This window comes from Echiichthys vipera (genome assembly GCF_963691815.1).
Source record: "Echiichthys vipera genome assembly, chromosome: 4".
Lineage (NCBI taxonomy): Eukaryota > Metazoa > Chordata > Actinopteri > Perciformes > Trachinidae > Echiichthys > Echiichthys vipera.
This window is the reverse complement of record NC_139829.1, coordinates 21,867,400-21,885,733: the sequence shown is the minus strand read 5'-3', so window position 1 is coordinate 21,885,733 and position 18,334 is coordinate 21,867,400. Positions and strand designations below refer to the sequence as shown.

At 39.9% G+C, this 18,334-nt stretch overlaps 3 protein-coding genes across 3 annotated transcripts; all 3 read right to left on the bottom strand.

The window, feature by feature from the left end:
* Nucleotides 1–6,066: 6,066 nt before the first annotated feature.
* Nucleotides 6,067–8,098, bottom strand: LOC310946050 (arrestin domain-containing protein 3-like). The gene is made up of 6 exons (XM_083912335.1): nt 7,776–8,098; nt 7,617–7,677; nt 7,326–7,497; nt 7,056–7,143; nt 6,715–6,971; nt 6,067–6,334 (listed from the first exon to the last, which is right to left on the bottom strand). Exons 1-6 carry the CDS (start codon nt 8,032–8,034, stop codon nt 6,206–6,208), a joined length of 966 nt encoding a protein of 321 aa, XP_083768461.1. The 5' UTR covers nt 8,035–8,098; the 3' UTR covers nt 6,067–6,205.
* Nucleotides 8,099–8,200: 102 nt separating this feature from the next.
* LOC310946708 (arrestin domain-containing protein 3-like) lies at nt 8,201–11,838 on the bottom strand. The gene is made up of 6 exons (XM_083913248.1): nt 11,482–11,838; nt 11,303–11,363; nt 11,071–11,218; nt 10,860–10,956; nt 9,915–10,171; nt 8,201–9,567 (listed from the first exon to the last, which is right to left on the bottom strand). The coding sequence occupies exons 1-6, from the start codon at nt 11,738–11,740 to the stop codon at nt 9,316–9,318; spliced, it is 1,074 nt and encodes a 357-aa protein (XP_083769374.1). The 5' UTR covers nt 11,741–11,838; the 3' UTR covers nt 8,201–9,315.
* Nucleotides 11,839–14,008: 2,170 nt separating this feature from the next.
* On the bottom strand, nt 14,009–17,731 carry LOC310946707 (arrestin domain-containing protein 3-like). Its single transcript, XM_083913247.1, has 6 exons — nt 17,448–17,731; nt 17,279–17,339; nt 17,047–17,194; nt 16,840–16,936; nt 15,402–15,658; nt 14,009–14,864 (listed from the first exon to the last, which is right to left on the bottom strand). Exons 1-6 carry the CDS (start codon nt 17,704–17,706, stop codon nt 14,610–14,612), a joined length of 1,077 nt encoding a protein of 358 aa, XP_083769373.1. The 5' UTR covers nt 17,707–17,731; the 3' UTR covers nt 14,009–14,609.
* Nucleotides 17,732–18,334: the final 603 nt, after the last annotated feature.

The following is an 18,334-nucleotide window of genomic DNA, read 5'->3' as shown; positions in this document are numbered from 1 at the left end:
TGATGCCCTCTTCAAAGTCAGACCTCTCCTTGATGTGGTGGAGAACACTATGTGGGACGCGTACACGCCCAATCGCTGTTTGACCATAGACAAGTGTGCCATTGTCATGAAGGGACGTTTCTCCCCTACCCAGTACATGCCCTCCAAGCCCCTGAGGAAAGGGCTGACAGTGTGGATGCTTTGTGACTCTCGCACTGGCTACTGCCACCGGGCCAAGATCTACGTAGGCAAGCCCATTGAAGATGAGGTATCGGCCTCCCTGGGCTACAGGGTGGTGACCTCCCTGGTGCGTGGCCTGGAGGGTCAGTACCACCATCTTTTCATGGACAGCTTCTTCACATCAGTGCCCCTCCTTCAGCGGCTCCTGAGGGATGGACTGTACGCCTGCGGGCCCACACAGCCAGGACGCAAAGGTTACCCAGAGGTCCTGCGCCCCCGTAATGTTGGAAAGCTGTCCCCGGGTGAGTTCTACCAGTGCCAGCGCGGCAACCTGGTTGCGACAGTGACACGGGATGTAAAGATGGTTAGCTGCCTCTCCACCAACTCTGCTCCAGGGATTGTGGGCATCAGCCCAGGCCGGCAGCAGCATGAGACAGACGGGGAGGGCGAGAGTGACAGCATGAATTGCTCAGGTTTGTCTTTTGGTGTGCCTCGACCTCTGCCCTTGATGTTGTACCAGGAGAACATGAGGGGTGTTGACCTGTGCGACCAGCTGAGGGAATGCTACCAGGTTGGCAGGCCATGCAAGAAGTGGTGGCGCTACTTCCTGTGGTTCTACGTCAACCTGTGCATCGTCAACGCCTACATCATCCTGAGGGAGAGCAGAGGGGGCACAGCTCCAGCGGGCTTCAGCGGCAAGCAGTTCACCCAACGTCACTTCCGGGTACGCCTGGCACAGCAGCTGATCGGAGACTACCAAGGGGCAAGGGGCATGGAGAGGGCAGCACGCAAGAGGCATGCAGATTCACCCATAGAGTACGGACACCGCTTGGAGCGCATGTCAGAGCGCTCTCGACGCTGCAGGAACTGCACCAACAAGGGACTGCGACATGAAAGTGTGTTCGGCTGCAAGATATGCAATGTCCACCTATGCAGGGGAGGATGCTTCTCTGAGTTTCATAAATAACATTTTTTGTTTTTATATCCTTTGTGTAATCAAACAACTTGTGTCAAGGGATTTTTTAAACAGTAAAACAATTTGTAATTCCAAAGGTTACCACTACAAGTGCACAATATAGTCACACACTTTATGTAGAGCTAGTTTTAGGATAGAAGTATTACTGCACGTATAATAGAGAAAATAAACAGAGAAACTGTCGATTATTTGAATTAGTATAGAATGTTTTTGGCAACTTGCCTTCTGTAACACTGACAGAATTGCCTTGTGTCACTTTTTTATACGTTTAAAATAATGAGAGGGATTTTATATAAAAAAAGAAGAAATCAAACTTTTCTGCACTTACAATAGATCAGAAAATGTTTACTATGGGAAGTTTATCTCTGCTTTTCCAAAATAAAAACTTCATTATGATGTACTTAACTGAATCTCCTGTTTTCTTCATGTAGTATTAAAGGATGAACAATATCCCCATAATTATAATATTATAATAATGATAATATATAATATTAAAGAAAAAAAACGTGCACGTTAAATTAATGAACACTTATGTGAAATAGGCTCAGCTTTGGTTCCTCCTGGTCCTTCACACACATGAAAACCCGCGTGTCTCTGGGCCTTCAAAGGGACACAGCTTGGAGCAATTAGAGAGTAGAAAAAGCCCCTCAGTACTCTCCAGCCAAGGGACCTAGTAATGCCATTTCTTTCTCCAACCGCACTACTTACGCTGAGCCATCTGTGGCCCTACTGTACTGGGTCCAAACTCATAATGTGGTAGTTGTCACTGACATGATTGGAAAATGGAAGAAAGATGACAAAAAAAACCTTTTTGGTAGACAAATCTTTATGTCTAATTGGAGTGAGGCAAAAAGTGCGAGGACATTCATTTGAATCATGTAAGTCAGCATGAACACAATTACTTAAAAGAGGGTGTTGGATCATAGTTGTCCCTCCTATCCCAAGAGAGGAGGACAATTGATTTAAGAAATATTCCTGACTAGTGTTAAAACATAATGTGCATTTCCATCAAACCCTTTCGGCCGCTAGCAAGCTGTAGGCTGCACGTAGGCAGAGATAGGCAGCTTCAGCAGGTCGGACTAGTCGTCTCCTGTGTCTCTTTCTGAGGTGTCTCTCCTTCCTCCTTCTCTCTGTAGCACACTGTCTATCTCTCCCTCCTCAGGCACTGCTGTGCCATCCTACACATTAACTTACACACACACACACACACACACACACACACACACACACACACACACACACACACACACACACACACACACACACACACACACACACACACACACACACACACACACACACACACACACACACACACACACACACACACCTTACCCTCCCCCTTCCCTTTACTCCACTCTCTTGCATGCTCTCTCAGCCGTTCCCCAGCTGGGAGAGGGTTAGTCAACTGGACGGCCATCCCGCTGATCTGCGGGAGCCCCTTTGGGGAGTTACCATGGCAACCGTGGCCGATGAAGACAGGGAGTCGCCAGCAGGCCCGCATGGTTGTCATGGTACTAGCTCTGGCTACGGAGGTAGGAGGTTCCAGAGGCCACACCTCCCTACCTCTTCTCCAAAACCAAACAGGGCCATGGTGTGTGTGTGTGTGTGTGTGTGTGTGTGTGTGTGTGTGTGTGTGTGTGTGTGTGTGTGTGTGTGTGTGTGTGTGTGTGTGTGTGTGTGTGTGTGTGTGTGTGTGTGTGTGTGTGTGTGTGTGTGTGTGTGTGTGTGTGCGTGTGTGTGCGTGTATGTGTGTAGGGAGGGAGCTGGCTGGCTGACAGCCTGCACACTGTACACGGAGCCAGACTGGTTACCAGGCAGGCTCGGCTACAGCACGGCCAACACCACGACTGCTGCCAAAAATGAACAGAATGACATGGAACTGCTGCTCTGGAGACGTCTTCATGCAGGTGTAGGATTCTGGGATTAGAGGAATTTGTCACACAGCGTTCTGCATCATACCAAACCACATTGAAAGTTTCTATTCTCTTTTATTGAAGAGCACGAAGAGCATGAAGAGCACTGCACACAGCTATCTTAATTTAGGTGTAGGAGGCAGCTAACTCTGCACTGTGTACTGTGCTACATAAAAGCACACTGCACATTTATATTCTTATGCATTTAGACCAACATTTTTCCCACATTTGTTATGTCAATGGCTGTCAGTCCTCCTTCGCCCACATAGTCATTATACTATCAAAAGTTATTACAGGTACTTACAATAAGTGCTGTACATTAAAATCTGTATGGAATATTAGAGTTATATTTTATGTGTTTCCACTCAAAAATTAATAAAATAGGCTCAAGTACCACACAATGACAAGTCAATTGCAGCAGATGTGAGCAAAAATATGAGCTCAATTTTTTTCAGTTCCCACAACAGCAGTGCAGAGGGCATGAACATCATAACTTTGGGATCTGAAGCCTGTGTTTGTTGGTTGCTCTTGTGCTTTTGTATTATTCATTTTGAGAGTAGAACATTGTCAATTTTCTTCTCTGTTTTGTGGGCTGAAAATTTAATTGTGAGGACTTGCACCAAAACCAAAGACTGCTTTCTTCTCTCTCTCTCTCTCTCTCTCTCTCTCTCTCTCTCTGGTTAGGTGGGCGTGTCCTATGTGGTGTCACAATAGCCAGATAATGTTTCCAGGATGGATCCTGACCATAAAATGCTCAGTGCTCAGAATGTTTCCTCTCCTGGGCAGGGAAAGATCTCTGAGTCTCTGTCAAGAACATGGGCCTGGTTTCACTTAAGAACCGCTGGTTGGGCAACACATGTAGGCTGACTGTTCGAATCATGAATGTGTCTTTGTTCAATATTTTTCTCGGTTGCAAAATGAATCCATGGACAGATGAGCGCGAGAAACCCTGAAGATCTACTTCTCAGATTTTACTAAGTCAATGTTTCTCTCTGTGCTTCAGTGTACGAATGTGCTGTCACGGCAGTCAGTGTAAGGGGATGACAAATTGCTTCTTAAATGTAAATTATTCATATCTGCTCAAATTAATTAGTTTCTCATACAATATAATATTTTTTTCTACCTTAACAAGCTGATCTTTTTGATGGAGTGGTTGAACACACATCCCATCATCAAAAACCAGTTTTCTACGTACTCATGTAAATTTACTCAAGTACCTAAAGTTGTACTCTATGAGATACGTTGTTTCTTGCAGCCTCTTTGGCGATAAGATGTAACTGCAGATGAGCCAGTTCTTTCAGAGCCTCCATCTTGTCACGTTCATGGTCACAATGTGTACTGACAATTGTGTATTTTTTTTTTTTGCTCTTTTGTAAACTCTCTTGAAACACATTCACCTCTCTACTTCCAGTCCGCCCACTATATGTTACCCTCTAAATCGATACACACACACACACACACACACACACACACACACACACACACACACACACACACACACACATATTTCTATTACACTTCCACCCTTATTGAAAGCCTGACTTAGAAGATTAAATTTCCAGTTTCCATTACAAGTGAACGCAGCATAACCTTTGCTGACGATCTGGTCCTATGGCGGCTTAAAAACATCTAGCCCCTGATGTCGCCATAGACACAAATATTGGAAAACAAAAAAGGCAAGTAGAAGTGCTTTCATCAGTGAGTCATGTGATAAATTACCATGTTTTAACTCACTATTTGACAGATAGGGACTTAACAGACAATTAAGTAGATGGAAACTTTAAAGCTGTACTCCATAAGAATTGATATACCTTCTTTCTAGTAGCCTCTTTGGCAGTAAAATGCCATTGCAGGTGAGCCTGTTCTTTCAGAGCCCTCCATCTTGTCACGTTCATGGTCACTGTGTTTTGTCTTGCTATTTGGTAAACTTTATTTAACAACATTCACCTCTTTATTTCCAGTCCATCCCCTATGTTACCCTCTTAAATCCATACACACAGAGACATATTCATATTACACTTATTTGTGCCCTAACTAAAAGCCTGAATCAGAAGTTAGAAGTTCCCGTTTTCTGATTACAAGTGAACGCAGCATATACTTTGGTGACGATGTGGCCCAGCACACCAACTGCTGTCAGCAGCGTCACTAAAATGGCAGCGTATTTACATCTAGCCTGGGAATGTCGCCACAGACACTCAGATTGGAGTACAACTTTATAAGTATAAGGTACTTGCTACTTTATAAAGAGCAGCAGTTAATAGTAACTTTTCTTAAAAGCATTGACATTAAAAATTAAAACATACATTAAGTTTATATAGCAGAATGCAGGGTTATAGATTAAATCAACTGTTCTAGCTTGTTACACTTTCCAAAAAATCTGTGTCTGGTTGGGGAACATTCATATGCCATATGGTGGTGTAGTGGTTAGCACTGTTGCCTCACAGCGAGAGGGTTCCTGGTTTGAATCTCGGCTGGGGCCCTTCTGTGTGGAATTTGCATGTTCTCCCCATGTCTGCATGGGTTTTCTCAGACAATCTAAAGACGTGCACGTGTTAGGTTAATTGATGACTCTAAAAATTGCCCTAGGTGTGAATGGTTGTCTGTCTCTGTTCGTCTCTATGTGCCCTGCGATAGACTGGCTTCCTGTCCAGGGTGTACCCCGCCCCATGCCCAAAGTCAGCTGGGATTGGCTCCAGGACCCCCAGCCCCCCCTGCGACCCCGACAGGGACAAGCGGTTGAAGATGAATGAATGAACAATCATTAGAGAATATTCCAAAAACGAAAACAAAGTTGAATATCAACTTTATTTTTTTCCTGTGATTCCTACCTCAATAAACTAAACTAAACTACTTATCTATGTATAAAGTAGGTAAAACTAGCTCAACTAGTTCCAACAGTAACATCCTCTTTGCATCGATGCATCAGTATTAATCTAACAATAATGTAACAGTTGATAACATGTCAGTCACAGGAATGACCATAATGGAGTATTTACATTGTGGTATTGGTGCCTAAATTAATCAACTGCTACTGGCGAGCTACTTAGTGACACACATCTCCGTCTAGTGGAGAGAGAACAGTGGATTTTCAGGCGCTTGAGGTAGTTTAAACTTAATCAAAAGGGGTTATATTAAACTGTGTCTTGATCTAATTTTAACCAGGAAGTTTTCTAAACCAGATGGATTTCTTAGATTTTTGTTGATGTGGTTTGGGCGAACCCAGCAGAATGACCAGAGGAAGTTTGATCTCTGAGTCTCTTGCCTGAGGGACATCAAGAGTGACCTGCAACCAAAGAAATGCAACTTTTAATATTGATCTGTACCATATTGTATACCCCTCTACTAATTGTGCGTTGGCCTCTGCACTACTAGTTTTTACTGAATGCACTGACCTAAACCTTATTGAGCCCTAGAGCAGGACAAAACAGGTTGGGCAGTAATGACACTTTGTCCTACCTACATGTATGGATCATTCTCCTCCCTTTTTCTCTCTGTCCCTCCCACTCATACAGCCACTGTGAGGTGCTGTTGTCATCATGTATATTCATTCTGAGCTTGACATTAAGTCTTACACAGATGTGTTTTTGTAACCAATTTATAACCAAGCCAAGTGTATTTTTAAAAAGAAAATAATTGATTATACAACATACATAATATAAATACCTTGAGTCTGTACTCGAGCTTCATCATGCAGCAGTTGAAGAAGGTAGGGTGAAGTTGTGGAGGGACACTCAGAACTTTGGTTATAGTCTGATTGGTCCCAGCGGGAACAGGGTCTCCTGTCCCAAAGAGGGTGTCATTCGTGTGTACTATCCTCTTCGACTGAGCAACAAAGGTCTGCTTCTCACACAGGTAGAATCTGGGTGTTACTGTGCGTGCAGATTCATTAAGTACCTCAACGGAGACTCCCATTGCATCACCTATTTATCGGAGAGAAAAAAAATATATATTTTTAATGTGTCAGACAACTCAGAAAAAATAGATTCTTAGTGAAATCTGCTTACCTTGCTTTACTCCCATTGTTTCAGAGGTAACGTTCATAGTCACCTTTGCAGAGCCATAAAATGAAATCCTGGTTGCATATTGTTGCTCCTACCCAATACAAACATAAGTTGTCAAGAAACCAAATATTTAAATATCAATATGAGCTGGCATTGGTTGTATAGATGATTATTACAACAAACTATGATCATTTTTTGATTATAAAACTAACTGGTCACACAATAACTAAAAGAATAACCTGATTCAAATACAAAGGCATATCAATTCTATACCTTAAGTCCGATGATTATCATTTCTGATTTGGAGGCAAAGGGGAACTCAGACTTGGTCAGAAAAGGGAACTCAGTCTTGGTTTTGTGGACAAGCCAGATTGACTGAGTCAGCTGAGCTCGCAAACTGTATGTAATTTTGCCCCATTTCCCCTCGTAAGATGAAGGCATATCCCTGTGAGGAAATAATGCAGATACTTTAGAGAGATTTTTTTATTTCCTAGCAGATAGGAAGGTGTTTATTATAAATATAAATGTTCCATATAAAGGGTAAGGTTAGATTAGCACACGCACGTATTTGGGATCGCAAAGGTGAATGGAAACACATTTCTTCCAGGGCGGATGATTTCTGAACCTTATAAAAAAAAGAAAATATGTTAATTTCACATTTACCAACTCAAAAGCTTGAAGCTCCATCTTTCTTTTTTGGATCACAAGAGCGGCAATACTAACCATCTCCTTTGTTTTTATCCTGAAGAATTATATGTTCAAAATGAAAGTATTTCTTCTTGTCGCTGTGCGTCCCTGTGGTTTGTCCTTCTTGTTCATGCCACATCACCTTAGCTTTTCCTTTGGCTTTGACCAAAAAGCACTGCACTTTGGTTTCCTTGCTGGTCACCACTGTCACTCTGCCAGAGATGATGTCGCCGGGAGAAAAGGTGCCTCGATCATTCACCTTGTTGTAATCCACCGAGAGATGCTTCACAGTCATTATAAGACCACACCAAATAACCTTCCCAAAGCACAGGGACGATCCTCTTTTTGTGCAAAAATAATTCTTGTAAATCTACTGGAAGCAGGTTTGAATTGATCCATGAAGTGGGGCCTTTCGTTGGTGAACAAGGATCAGGCAAGGCCGACATATGCACTACAGCAGTGGGTTTCTCCAGGAGCTGTATCTGTGTCACACATGGCCACGTGATCAAGAGCTGCAGGTGTCACTTTCACACAGGTAACTCTAGTCAACAGCCTTGCGAGCTAAATTTGGCTGTATAAAATGAGACTGACATTATGGAGAAAATGTTATAATACTGTGTGCAAATTCATTGGTATTCCTCAATTAATACTATTTAAAACAATGTAAAAAAAATATATAGAACTGCATAGTGTTGCTTCTTTATCATTATGTTAACACAACTAGGGCATTCCATCTTTGTTCACTGACAGTATTTTATGTCAGTTATACATTATAAGACACCAATATTGATGAATCAGATAACATAATAAGGAAAAACACTTAGAGCATATGTATTTCCTGTATTGATGCATTTATAGTGTTGAAAGTATTAATGAGATCATTAGCTGTATCACAGATCTAAGAAACTGCAAACAAACTGTCATTAAACACACAGAGAAACATGATAACATAATGTAAAAAAGTAAAAATACAGCCACCTCATTTTTTTATAATTTCATAAAAAAGATAAAGTATTAACTATTCTCGATAATGAATTAACGTATAACTATAGAAAACTCCTTGTTGCTCGTAAATGGTCTCTTAAAATACAAAGAAGAAAAACTTCTGATCCTATTGACATACTGTATATGAAATATTAAGATGTTACAGTGTTACTGTATGTTGAGTCAACAGTAATTCTGTTCAGGTTTGTCTTTGAGATGATATTGATTTAAGCAGCCTGAAATTTAAATGTGGAACTGACCAAGAACCATATGGTCACTATCTCCTGTTACACAGCAGCAAAAATAACAAACACGAGCATGCACAACAAAGTGTACTTGCAGTGGTTTGCTGGACTTGGACCTCTGTAGAAGTGTAAGCAAACATTTCAACATGGTTTGCAGTGGATTAGCTGCTCAACATAACTGAAAAGTCAGTAACGTCTGTGGGTCAAGAGGCAGCGGCATGAAACTCTTGGTCGTGGTGGAAGACTTTGAGTTTGAACCCCCCCCCCCAAAAAAAAATATATATATATGCGGGTGAGGAGGAGAAAGAACTGAGCCTGAACAACAGTCTTGTTTCTCAATGTTAAAATTATTTGCTGTAATCATTAAAGGAGGGGTACATTGCGTATGCTCCATAGGGAGGCGGGGCATCCACAGCTTGGGGTGGTGCTTGCTGTTGTGGGCCTGTGCCCCAGGGTGCTTGGTTTGGGTACCCAAATGCTTCAAATCCAAAGCCAGCAGCAGCAGGTGGTTGTTTCATAGCAGGAACCTCAGACGAAGGCAGGATGACTATAGGCAGTTTGATCTCTGGGTCTGATGCATATTTGACATCCAGATTGATCTGTGAAAACATTAATTATTAATGTTACATGACTTTTTTTCCCCTATATGTCACCAGAATTACTGTGTACACACACACACACACACACACACACACACACACATGTGTGTTTAATATCAATATTTCTATTGTTATAACATCTGTAACTAAAAAAATAATTATAAAAACTAAACCAAAAAGTACAAATAATACATTTTAAACAATGGAAATATAAACACAGAAAAGCCCCACAAGCTTCCCATCATTATTTATTCTAAAATAACAGTTTTCAAGCATGTGAAGAGAAGATCAACTCAGAAAGAGGAAATGCAGGATCTGTCTTTTGACCACATTATAGTGAAGTTTACCTTCAGCCTGTACTCCAGCTTGATGATGGAGCAGTTCAAAATGGAGGAAGGTAGTTCACTGGGGATGGTGATCACCTTGGTCACAGTCTCTTTCCCCGAGGATGCAACAGCCTCAACCTTCTCCTTAAGGATCTCTTTTGTGTTAACTCTCCTGCGACCCTGGGCGAAGAAACTCCTCTTCTCATACAATGTGAATTTAGGCTTCACTGAACGAGTTGAGGTGTTCTTGACTTCAAGTATGACTTGGATTGCCTCTCCTGTACAATGGAGAAAAGGGAGCTAGTCAATTTCTAAACCCAATGGACAGTTACAAAATGGTTATGATTATGCAATTGGATCATTAGCCAACGTAACAGGAAAAAGAAAACAACACCTTGCACTCTCTTTGCATTGTTACATGTACTGTTGCCTTCCAGTTCTCGGCAAATCCAGTGCATATTGGTTAGTAATCTAGCTGTCTTTTTTTTCAGAAATATTTTAGTGGTTGGAGGAAGAAGGGCTGTATTTGCAATGGCATCTTCATATCAAGGTTTACATACAGCTCATACACTAATCAGTAGTGTTAAGACGGAGAGAGCAGCACTCTTAAAATAAACTTGCATTTTAAAGTAGCCTATGGAACTGCTGCCGCGTCAGGGAATGAGGTTTTCTTTGGTCAACACCAAGTCATTCTCATGACCCAGTTCAGAGAGTGGTTGCAAAACATTTCAAGTTGATTAGTTACCTACAGGTTCCTGACAGGTTAAGGAGGAGCAAAGTGTTACACAAGAGTTTGTAAATGATGCCTCCTTGATGAAGCATGCAGTTAGTAGTAATCACTATTCAGCCAACAAATACCTGGCCTCCAAAATAACTGAGAAAGGTGTGTCCAGTCACTGAACAAAGAAAGGCAGAGGATCAAAATGCTTCAGGTGCAGGATATATTCTACCAGACTATATTGTTACCTTGCCTGTATCCCATCCTTTTGGTGTGAACATCCATTGAAATGTTTCCAGAGCCAAACACTTTGACAGATTTATCCTTGCAACCATACTGAGGTTCCTAAAAGATCACATCCCCACCTCAGATTAACAGGGTGAGATCATTTTTTCTCTTCTGCTTAAACAACGTTCATCATTAAATGGTTGCAGTTATAAACGATGAATGATTTCTTACCATTAGTCCGGGAATATCCATGTCTGCTTTGGACACAAATGTGAAGTGGGTCTTGGCTGTTTTTGTCAGCTTCATTGATTGTTTAAGCTCTGCCTTCATTTTATGAACAATTTTGCCTATGTGGGCTGTGAAGGATGACGCGATTTTTCTGTGAAATACAATCAGAGAACATTTAAATAACTCGAAACTAAGTAAAACACGACTCTAAAATAAAGATTATGCAAGTAGGCACCTGTCAGGAATCTGGAAGGAGAAAGGGAATACGTGTCTTCCTTTACCAATGACTTCAGTGCCTGGAACAGAATTAATATAAGTATATAAATATATATATTTATATATATATATATATATATAGGTATATATAAATAATATAGACTGAGTATCAACAATTGCATTCATTTAATACATTACCATCTTGTCTTGCTTCCCTCAAGATATGGTGTTTGACATCATAATATTTCTCATCAGCCCAGTACACATGATGACGATTCTGCCCGTGATTTTCACTCCAGCGGACCTGAGCTTTTCCTTTTGCTGTAAAAATAAGTGACTGGATTTTAGTTTCCTTAGAAACCTCCACGATGATTCTCCCATTTACAGTATCTCCATTTGTGAAGGAGTTTTTGGTGTTGATGGCATCATATTCAATTGAGAAGTCGCTGATGGTCATTTTCCACAGAGAAACACACAGCGGAAAATTGAAAACTCTGTAAAACCACAAAGAAACTTAAAGCTTGTTAACCCAAACCGTACAACTGCTCTGCTCTGTTCAACTCTGATCTCAGGCATCCCAATCTGGTTGAACCTGTTTTTCCCAACTATGCCTACAGGTGAGAGACACGCAGGGGGACAGGGTGCATTCAGAACGCAAACTCACAACAGTTTACTAACGAAAATTAAACAATGGTTTTAATTGCAACTGTGACAATGACAGTCAAAAAACAATTCATCATATCACTGTCAAGAATGAGCACGCTCTCGATACAAACATCTTAGTCTGCGGAGTATAATACCTGTATTTTTAACCTGGGTTCATGGCTGTCACATGCTACACTTCCTCAATGTGTCACATGACATATTTTTCTAGTTATGTCAAACTAATTTCCATTTACTGCAGACAAAACATTACACATGATGTTTGGCGTAATGGAATTGTATTCCAAAGGAAGTGACAGTTGAATTAATATTCACAGTGGAGGAATGGCAATGATGATGAAAGTCACCAGCCCTTGAAGCGGAAAAACTTAAGCCCTCAATAAGTCAGTGTCTGTGGCTCGTCTTTACACAAACTAGGTCCAGGTTACTGATAATCCATAGGCATATCACAAAAAATACCAAAATGATGATCCATGGTCTGTCCATAATCTCACGCATATTTCTGGAAATACACAATGCTCCTGTTTTTTTAATATTTGGGCACCGAAAATTAAATCCCAATAACAGCATAATTTCCAGTGTCAGAAATGAACTAATTCAGCCACCTTTAATTCCAAATTGGGTGCAGCACACATAGCCTAAATTTGTTGGGAATCAAAATATTTGAATTAGAGGAAGTATATACACATGTGATGATATATTAATTGTAGGACAAGGATATGGTTCATTTCCAAAGCAGTTCATGTTTAAAGAAAGTACAGTATTTCACATTAATAGGGCTTAAGGAATTCATTTTTCTTAGTTTTCTGCCCCTTTTCATGTAAAAAAAATGCTTTTTAAAAAAGAAGTTGACCAAATTACAAGAAAACTCAGTTGACACTTTCTGTCATATTCATGTATTATTTAATATAATACCATTAGTGAACTGGTGGTAACTAGCAAATGTAATATGTGAGAGACTTTCACTTATTATAAATAACCAGATTTAGGACCTATAATTAACTGGTTTAACCTGCATTGTTTGCCAGAGACACTGTTCCACGCTTTCACTGCGTATTCAAACAAGGGCTTACCCTTCAGTAGTAAGCATTGCAATATTAAAATACAAATTCAGGCTAGCAGTGTTGTCAAGGGTGTGTGTGGTTCTTCAGAATGCGTGCCTGTCCGAGTGGGCCAACTGGTCCCCTAAAGTGCTGCTTGCAGCATTGATCAGATGAAGGGTTCTTGAGATATGTGATTGAAAGTCATACAAACACAGACAGATTCCTTCCTTTATAGTTATATGATGCTGATACTGGCCAAATGGCAACAGTTTTGTCATGTCCACTCAGCCAGGTTATCTTCACATGTTCACCAAATGTGGCTGCAATAGCACAAAGTGTTCAGGAGATATTGAGATACATTTATTTAGATTTTTTTGTTTGAATCTTTATTTAATCAGGCAGATTAGGATAATATAACCCATGCCTACATCATTTGAGCGAACTCTGAAGGTCAGCTATAGCAACACTGTATATGTATCAAAAATACTGTATGTATCAAAATTCTGAAAAAAGTAACGTTTTCCAGCTCAGTTAAAAGATGTTCAGTGCCAAATTTGGTGCTGATTGCTTAAAAATGTAGGAGTAGAAAAAACATTTGGACACAATTCAAAATGGAGGAAAATACAATCTATACAGAAAGGAGCATGGTTCATATGGATAGAATCATCTGGTCCCAGCATCCAGGAAATAAATAATTTTGGTTCTGAGACTTATAATTTAAAAGTTACATGCCAAAACATATAGTTTTGGCGCCACCATCTGGCAAATTGTAGCAAATTTGAAACTGCACTCCCCTGGGTCCCCAGGAATACACCTGCCAAGTGTGATCAGATGGACAGTTCTTGAGATATGCAAATTACAGAGCCACACACACAGACGGACGAACAGAGAGATTCCTTTATTAGATAGTTAGATATCTTTGGTTCATATAATGAGAGATAGACTAGATATACTTATTTTCAACACACACAAACACATCTGAATGTTATTATAACATTTGAATTCCACAACAATTTTAAATACACTGGCATAAATAAAATGATTTGAACAAAAGATACAGTTTAGCCATCTTACATTCAAATACAAATTTGTGCGGTTAAAAATATACAGCCACCTCACCTTCGTGTTATTTGACAAAAGAAAATAAAGTAGTAACTATTCTACATGCTGAGATAATGTACAATGTTGACCTTAAACCTTTGGATACAAAATATCATCAACTGATAATCTTCTTCTTTCAGACATTGGTTTTAAATGTCGTCATATCTAGAGTAGTAATTCTTATGTTAAGGACAAAAATGCTTTTTGTGAAGTCACAGTGACCTTGACCTTTGACCTCAAAAGTCTAATTAGTTCATTCTCAAGTCCAAGTGGAAATTTGTATCAAATTTGCAGAACAATCCACCCAGAGGTTACTGATATATCGCATTCAGAAGAATGGCACAGACGGAGACAAACAACCTGAAAACATAATGCCTCTGTCCGTGGTTGTCGAGTTGCATTGTGGGTAATGTAGGCAACATGTTTTGATTAAAAAGAAGATACTGTATCAATATTGATGCTTTTTTAAAGCATGAATCATGAGATGTTATAAGAGTACAATGCTAAATCTGTGGCATTTTACAGTGTACTCATATAATTGGTAGAAGGGTACATTGCGTACGCTCCATAGGGAGGTGGGGAATCCATAGTTTGGGGTGTTGCTTGCTGTTGTGGTTCTGTGTCCCAGGGTGGTTGGTTTGGGTACCCAAATGCTTCAAATCCAAAGCCAGCAGCAGCAGGTTGTTGTTTCTTAGCAGGAACTTCAGAGGACGGCAGGATGACTACAGGTAGTTTGATCTCTGGGTTTGAAGCATATTTGACATCCAGATTGATCTGTGAAACATTAATTGTAGATGTTATATTGTTGTTTTTTCTTTTTTATATCAACACAATAGTGCAGTTCTTTGGAAAACACCATGAACAATGAGTTAGGGTTCAAAGTCTGAACAAAACTGTTTATATACATTTGTCACTAGAGGACCCCTCTGGTTTACTGTAGGTTTTCTCTCTCTGAGGTTTCTTGAGTTAATTTGTGTTCATTAGAGATTTCTGAATGTATCAGGTTAATGTGTGATCAATTTGTTTGGTCCTTTTATAGTCACTGAACATGACCCCTTTGACCTTTTGTATATTTTATATCATGGTATAGTAGAAGTGCTAAACTTTTCCATAGAAAGGATATGGTGATAGTGATTCACTTATTCAGAAAAGTACAAATAATACATTCAACCATTGGAAAAACAGATAAGCCCCACAAGCTTCCCCCCATTAGTTATTTTAAAATAACAGTAATCAAGCATATGAACAGGGGATTTACTCAGAAAGAGAAAATGCAAGATCTATCTTTTCACCAAATATTGTGAGGTTTACCTTCAGCCTGTACTCCAGCTTGAGGATGGAGCAGTTCAAAATAGAGGAAGGTAGTTCACTGGGGATGGTGATCACCTTGGTCACAGTTTCTTTCCCCGAGGATGCAACAGCCTCAACCTTCTCCTTAAGGATCTCTTTTGTGCATACTTTCCTGCGACCCTGGGCAAAGTAGCTCTTCTTCTCATACAGTATGAATTTGGGCTTTGCAGCACGAGTTGAGTGGTTGGTGACTTCAAGTATGACTTGGAGAGCGTCACCTGTAAAGTGGAGAAAATAAAGCTAATCAACAAAGCAGGCTATTAGGTTAATAGAGAACATGCACTTTCTCATTATTAAAAATAAGAATTGAATAATAAGAAGAATTAGAAGAATTGATAAGAACTCAATCGATTAGGGACATTCATTGTGAAACTGCTATGATCAATAGACAAAATATATTACCATCTGCCATGATCCAAAGTGAGCACTTATATATACTCCCAGTCTAAACATAACCTAAACATTATAAAGCCATGCAACATTGAAACTTGACCAATAAATTGGTTATGTCAATATGTTGGCCGATATTAGCTTATTGCAGATATGACATATCAATATGTATGTTGGCTGCTTAGCAACAAGTAATTGCAGTACAGAAATGCCAAACAAGCTGTGAGGTCATTAAGGGCACACTCACACTTGGCCAAGATGATCCGAGCCATGCTTCAACGTGATCGCCCCCCCTCCCTCTTCCCCCATGGCCCAGGCCTGCATGCTCTAAAAATCCAATGCAGTCTAGAAGCTGCTAAAAACCTGTTTGAAAACTCAAAATGCATTAAAAACATAAATATATAGTCTTATATGATGCCATGTAACGAGTTATTCTTTCTGCTTACTGCTTATGGAGATGAACACCCTGGTGCTGATTGGCATGTCTCAGTGATTGAAGGTGGCAGATACAACCTCCTTGATTGAATCAACCTGTTAGAGTGCACCAAGGCAAACCCTGGTTGTTGGACCTATTTTGACCATCAAGCATACCTTATACCCTCTGTTCATTGTTGTGTACCCTATTGCCTTCAAGTTCCCAGCAAAGTCCATTGAACACTGGTTGGTTATCTAGTCTTTCTATTCTCTTCGATTTCTGCTAGCATCAAGTCATTCTCATGACCCAGTCTAGAGAGCGATCTCCGGTACAGTAGAACAAGTAAAAGCCGTGCTATGTTGCCACTCAGTTGATTAATTTATTATCTTGCTTTTATCCCATGCATTTGGTGCGGCCATCCATTGAAGAGTTTCTAGACCCAGATACTTTAGAGATAGCAATAAACATTATTCTGTAAACAAATACCAGCTCTCAAAAATATCTGAGAGAAATGTGTCCAGTTACTTAACAAAGAAAGGCAGAGGATCAAAATTCTTCAGGTGCAGGATATATTCTACCAGACTCTATTGTTACCTTGCCTGTATCCCATCCTTTTGGTGTGAACATCCATTGAAATGTTTCCAGAGCCAAACACTTTGACAGATTTATCCTTGCAACCATACTGAGGTTCCTAAAAGATCACATCCCCACCTCAGATTAACAGGGTTAGATCAATTTTTCTCTTCTGCTTAAACAACGTTCATCATCAAATGGTTGCAGTTCTAAACGATGATTTCTTACCATTAGTCCGGGAATATCCATGTCTGCTTTGGACACAAATGTGAAGTGTGTCTTGGCTGTTTTTGTCAGCTTCATTGATTGTTTAAGCTCTGCCTTCATTTTATGAACAATTTTGCCTATGCAGGATTTGAAAGATGATGGGATTTTTCTGTGAAGTACAATCAGAGAAACTTTACATGACTTGAAACTAAGTAAAACATGACTCTAAAATAAAGATTATGTGACTAGGCACCTGTCAGGAATCTGGAATGAGAAAGGGAATACGTGTCTTCCTTTACCAATGACTTCAGTTCCTGGAACAGAATTAATATAAGTATATAAATATATATATATATATATATATAGGTATATATAAATAATATAGACTGATTATCAACAATTGTGTTAATTTAATACATTACCATCTTGTCTTGCCTCCCTCAAGATATGGTGTTTGACATCATAATATTTCTCATTAGCCCAGTACACATGATGATAATATTGTCCGTAATGTTCACTCCAGCAGACCCGAGCTTTTCCTGTTGCTATAAAAATAAGTGACTGGATTTTAGTTTCCTTAGAAACTTCCACGATGATTCTCCCATTAACAGTATCTCCATTCGTGAAGGTGTTTTTGCTGTTGGTGGCATCATATTCAACTAAGAAGTTGTTGATGGTCATTTTCCACAGAGAAACACAGCGTAAATCAAAAACTCTAAAACAACAATGAAAGTTAAAGCTCTGAACAGCTGCTCTGCACCTTTTATATCTCATCGCAGGCATCCCAATCTAGTTGAACCTGTTTTTCTCAATTGTGCCCACAGGGGAGAGACACCTGTGGGCGTCAGGAATGAGCACGCTCTCTTTACAAACACCTCAGGGGGGCGGAGTATAATACATGTATTTTTGGAGTTCATGACTGTCACATGCTACCCTTCCTCACTATCACATGACATATTTTCCAGTCATTTCAAACTAGTTTCCATTTACTAGAATGAATGGAAATGATGTAATGCTCTTGGAGCAGCAACATTTCAGTCATTTTAGACTTTAAAAAAAAGCTTCTTTCAAAGCCACAACATATATTTGACTGTTTTCAAAGGCTGAGACACACTGATCACGATGTGAACTGACCTTTGTGTGTAAAATTGAAATGCCCTTTTATTGCAGAGGGCAGAAATTATTTGTACATTAGTGTCATTTGTCATATGAATGGTAGCCTTACTGCATACAGAAATTCTGAAACAGGAGAGCTGTTTGATTCTATGTTTATTAATAATGCCCTGATTTTCAACAATGTTTTTACCTT

Excerpts from the sequence above, each read along its gene's own strand:
- LOC310946707 (XM_083913247.1), bottom strand. The coding sequence starts at position 17,706 with ATGACCATCAACAACTTCTTAGTTGAATATGATGCCACCAACAGCAAA. Across the intron at positions 17,340-17,447 it reads GAGGGAGGCAAGACAAGATG|GAACTGAAGTCATTGGTAAA; the intron begins GTAATGTATTAA and ends ATTCTGTTCCAG. Across the intron at positions 17,195-17,278 it reads TCATTCCAGATTCCTGACAG|AAAAATCCCATCATCTTTCA; the intron begins GTGCCTAGTCAC and ends TGTACTTCACAG.
- LOC310946708 (XM_083913248.1), bottom strand. The coding sequence starts at position 11,740 with ATGACCATCAGCGACTTCTCAATTGAATATGATGCCATCAACACCAAA. Across the intron at positions 10,957-11,070 it reads TGGATATTCCCGGACTAATG|GAACCTCAGTATGGTTGCAA; the intron begins GTAAGAAATCAT and ends GTGATCTTTTAG. Across the intron at positions 10,172-10,859 it reads AAGGATGGGATACAGGCAAG|GAGAGGCAATCCAAGTCATA; the intron begins GTAACAATATAG and ends TCCATTGTACAG.
- LOC310946050 (XM_083912335.1), bottom strand. The coding sequence starts at position 8,034 with ATGACTGTGAAGCATCTCTCGGTGGATTACAACAAGGTGAATGATCGA. Across the intron at positions 7,678-7,775 it reads GGATAAAAACAAAGGAGATG|GTTCAGAAATCATCCGCCCT; the intron begins GTTAGTATTGCC and ends TTTTTTTATAAG. Across the intron at positions 7,498-7,616 it reads ACCTTTGCGATCCCAAATAC|GGATATGCCTTCATCTTACG; the intron begins GTGCGTGTGCTA and ends ATTTCCTCACAG.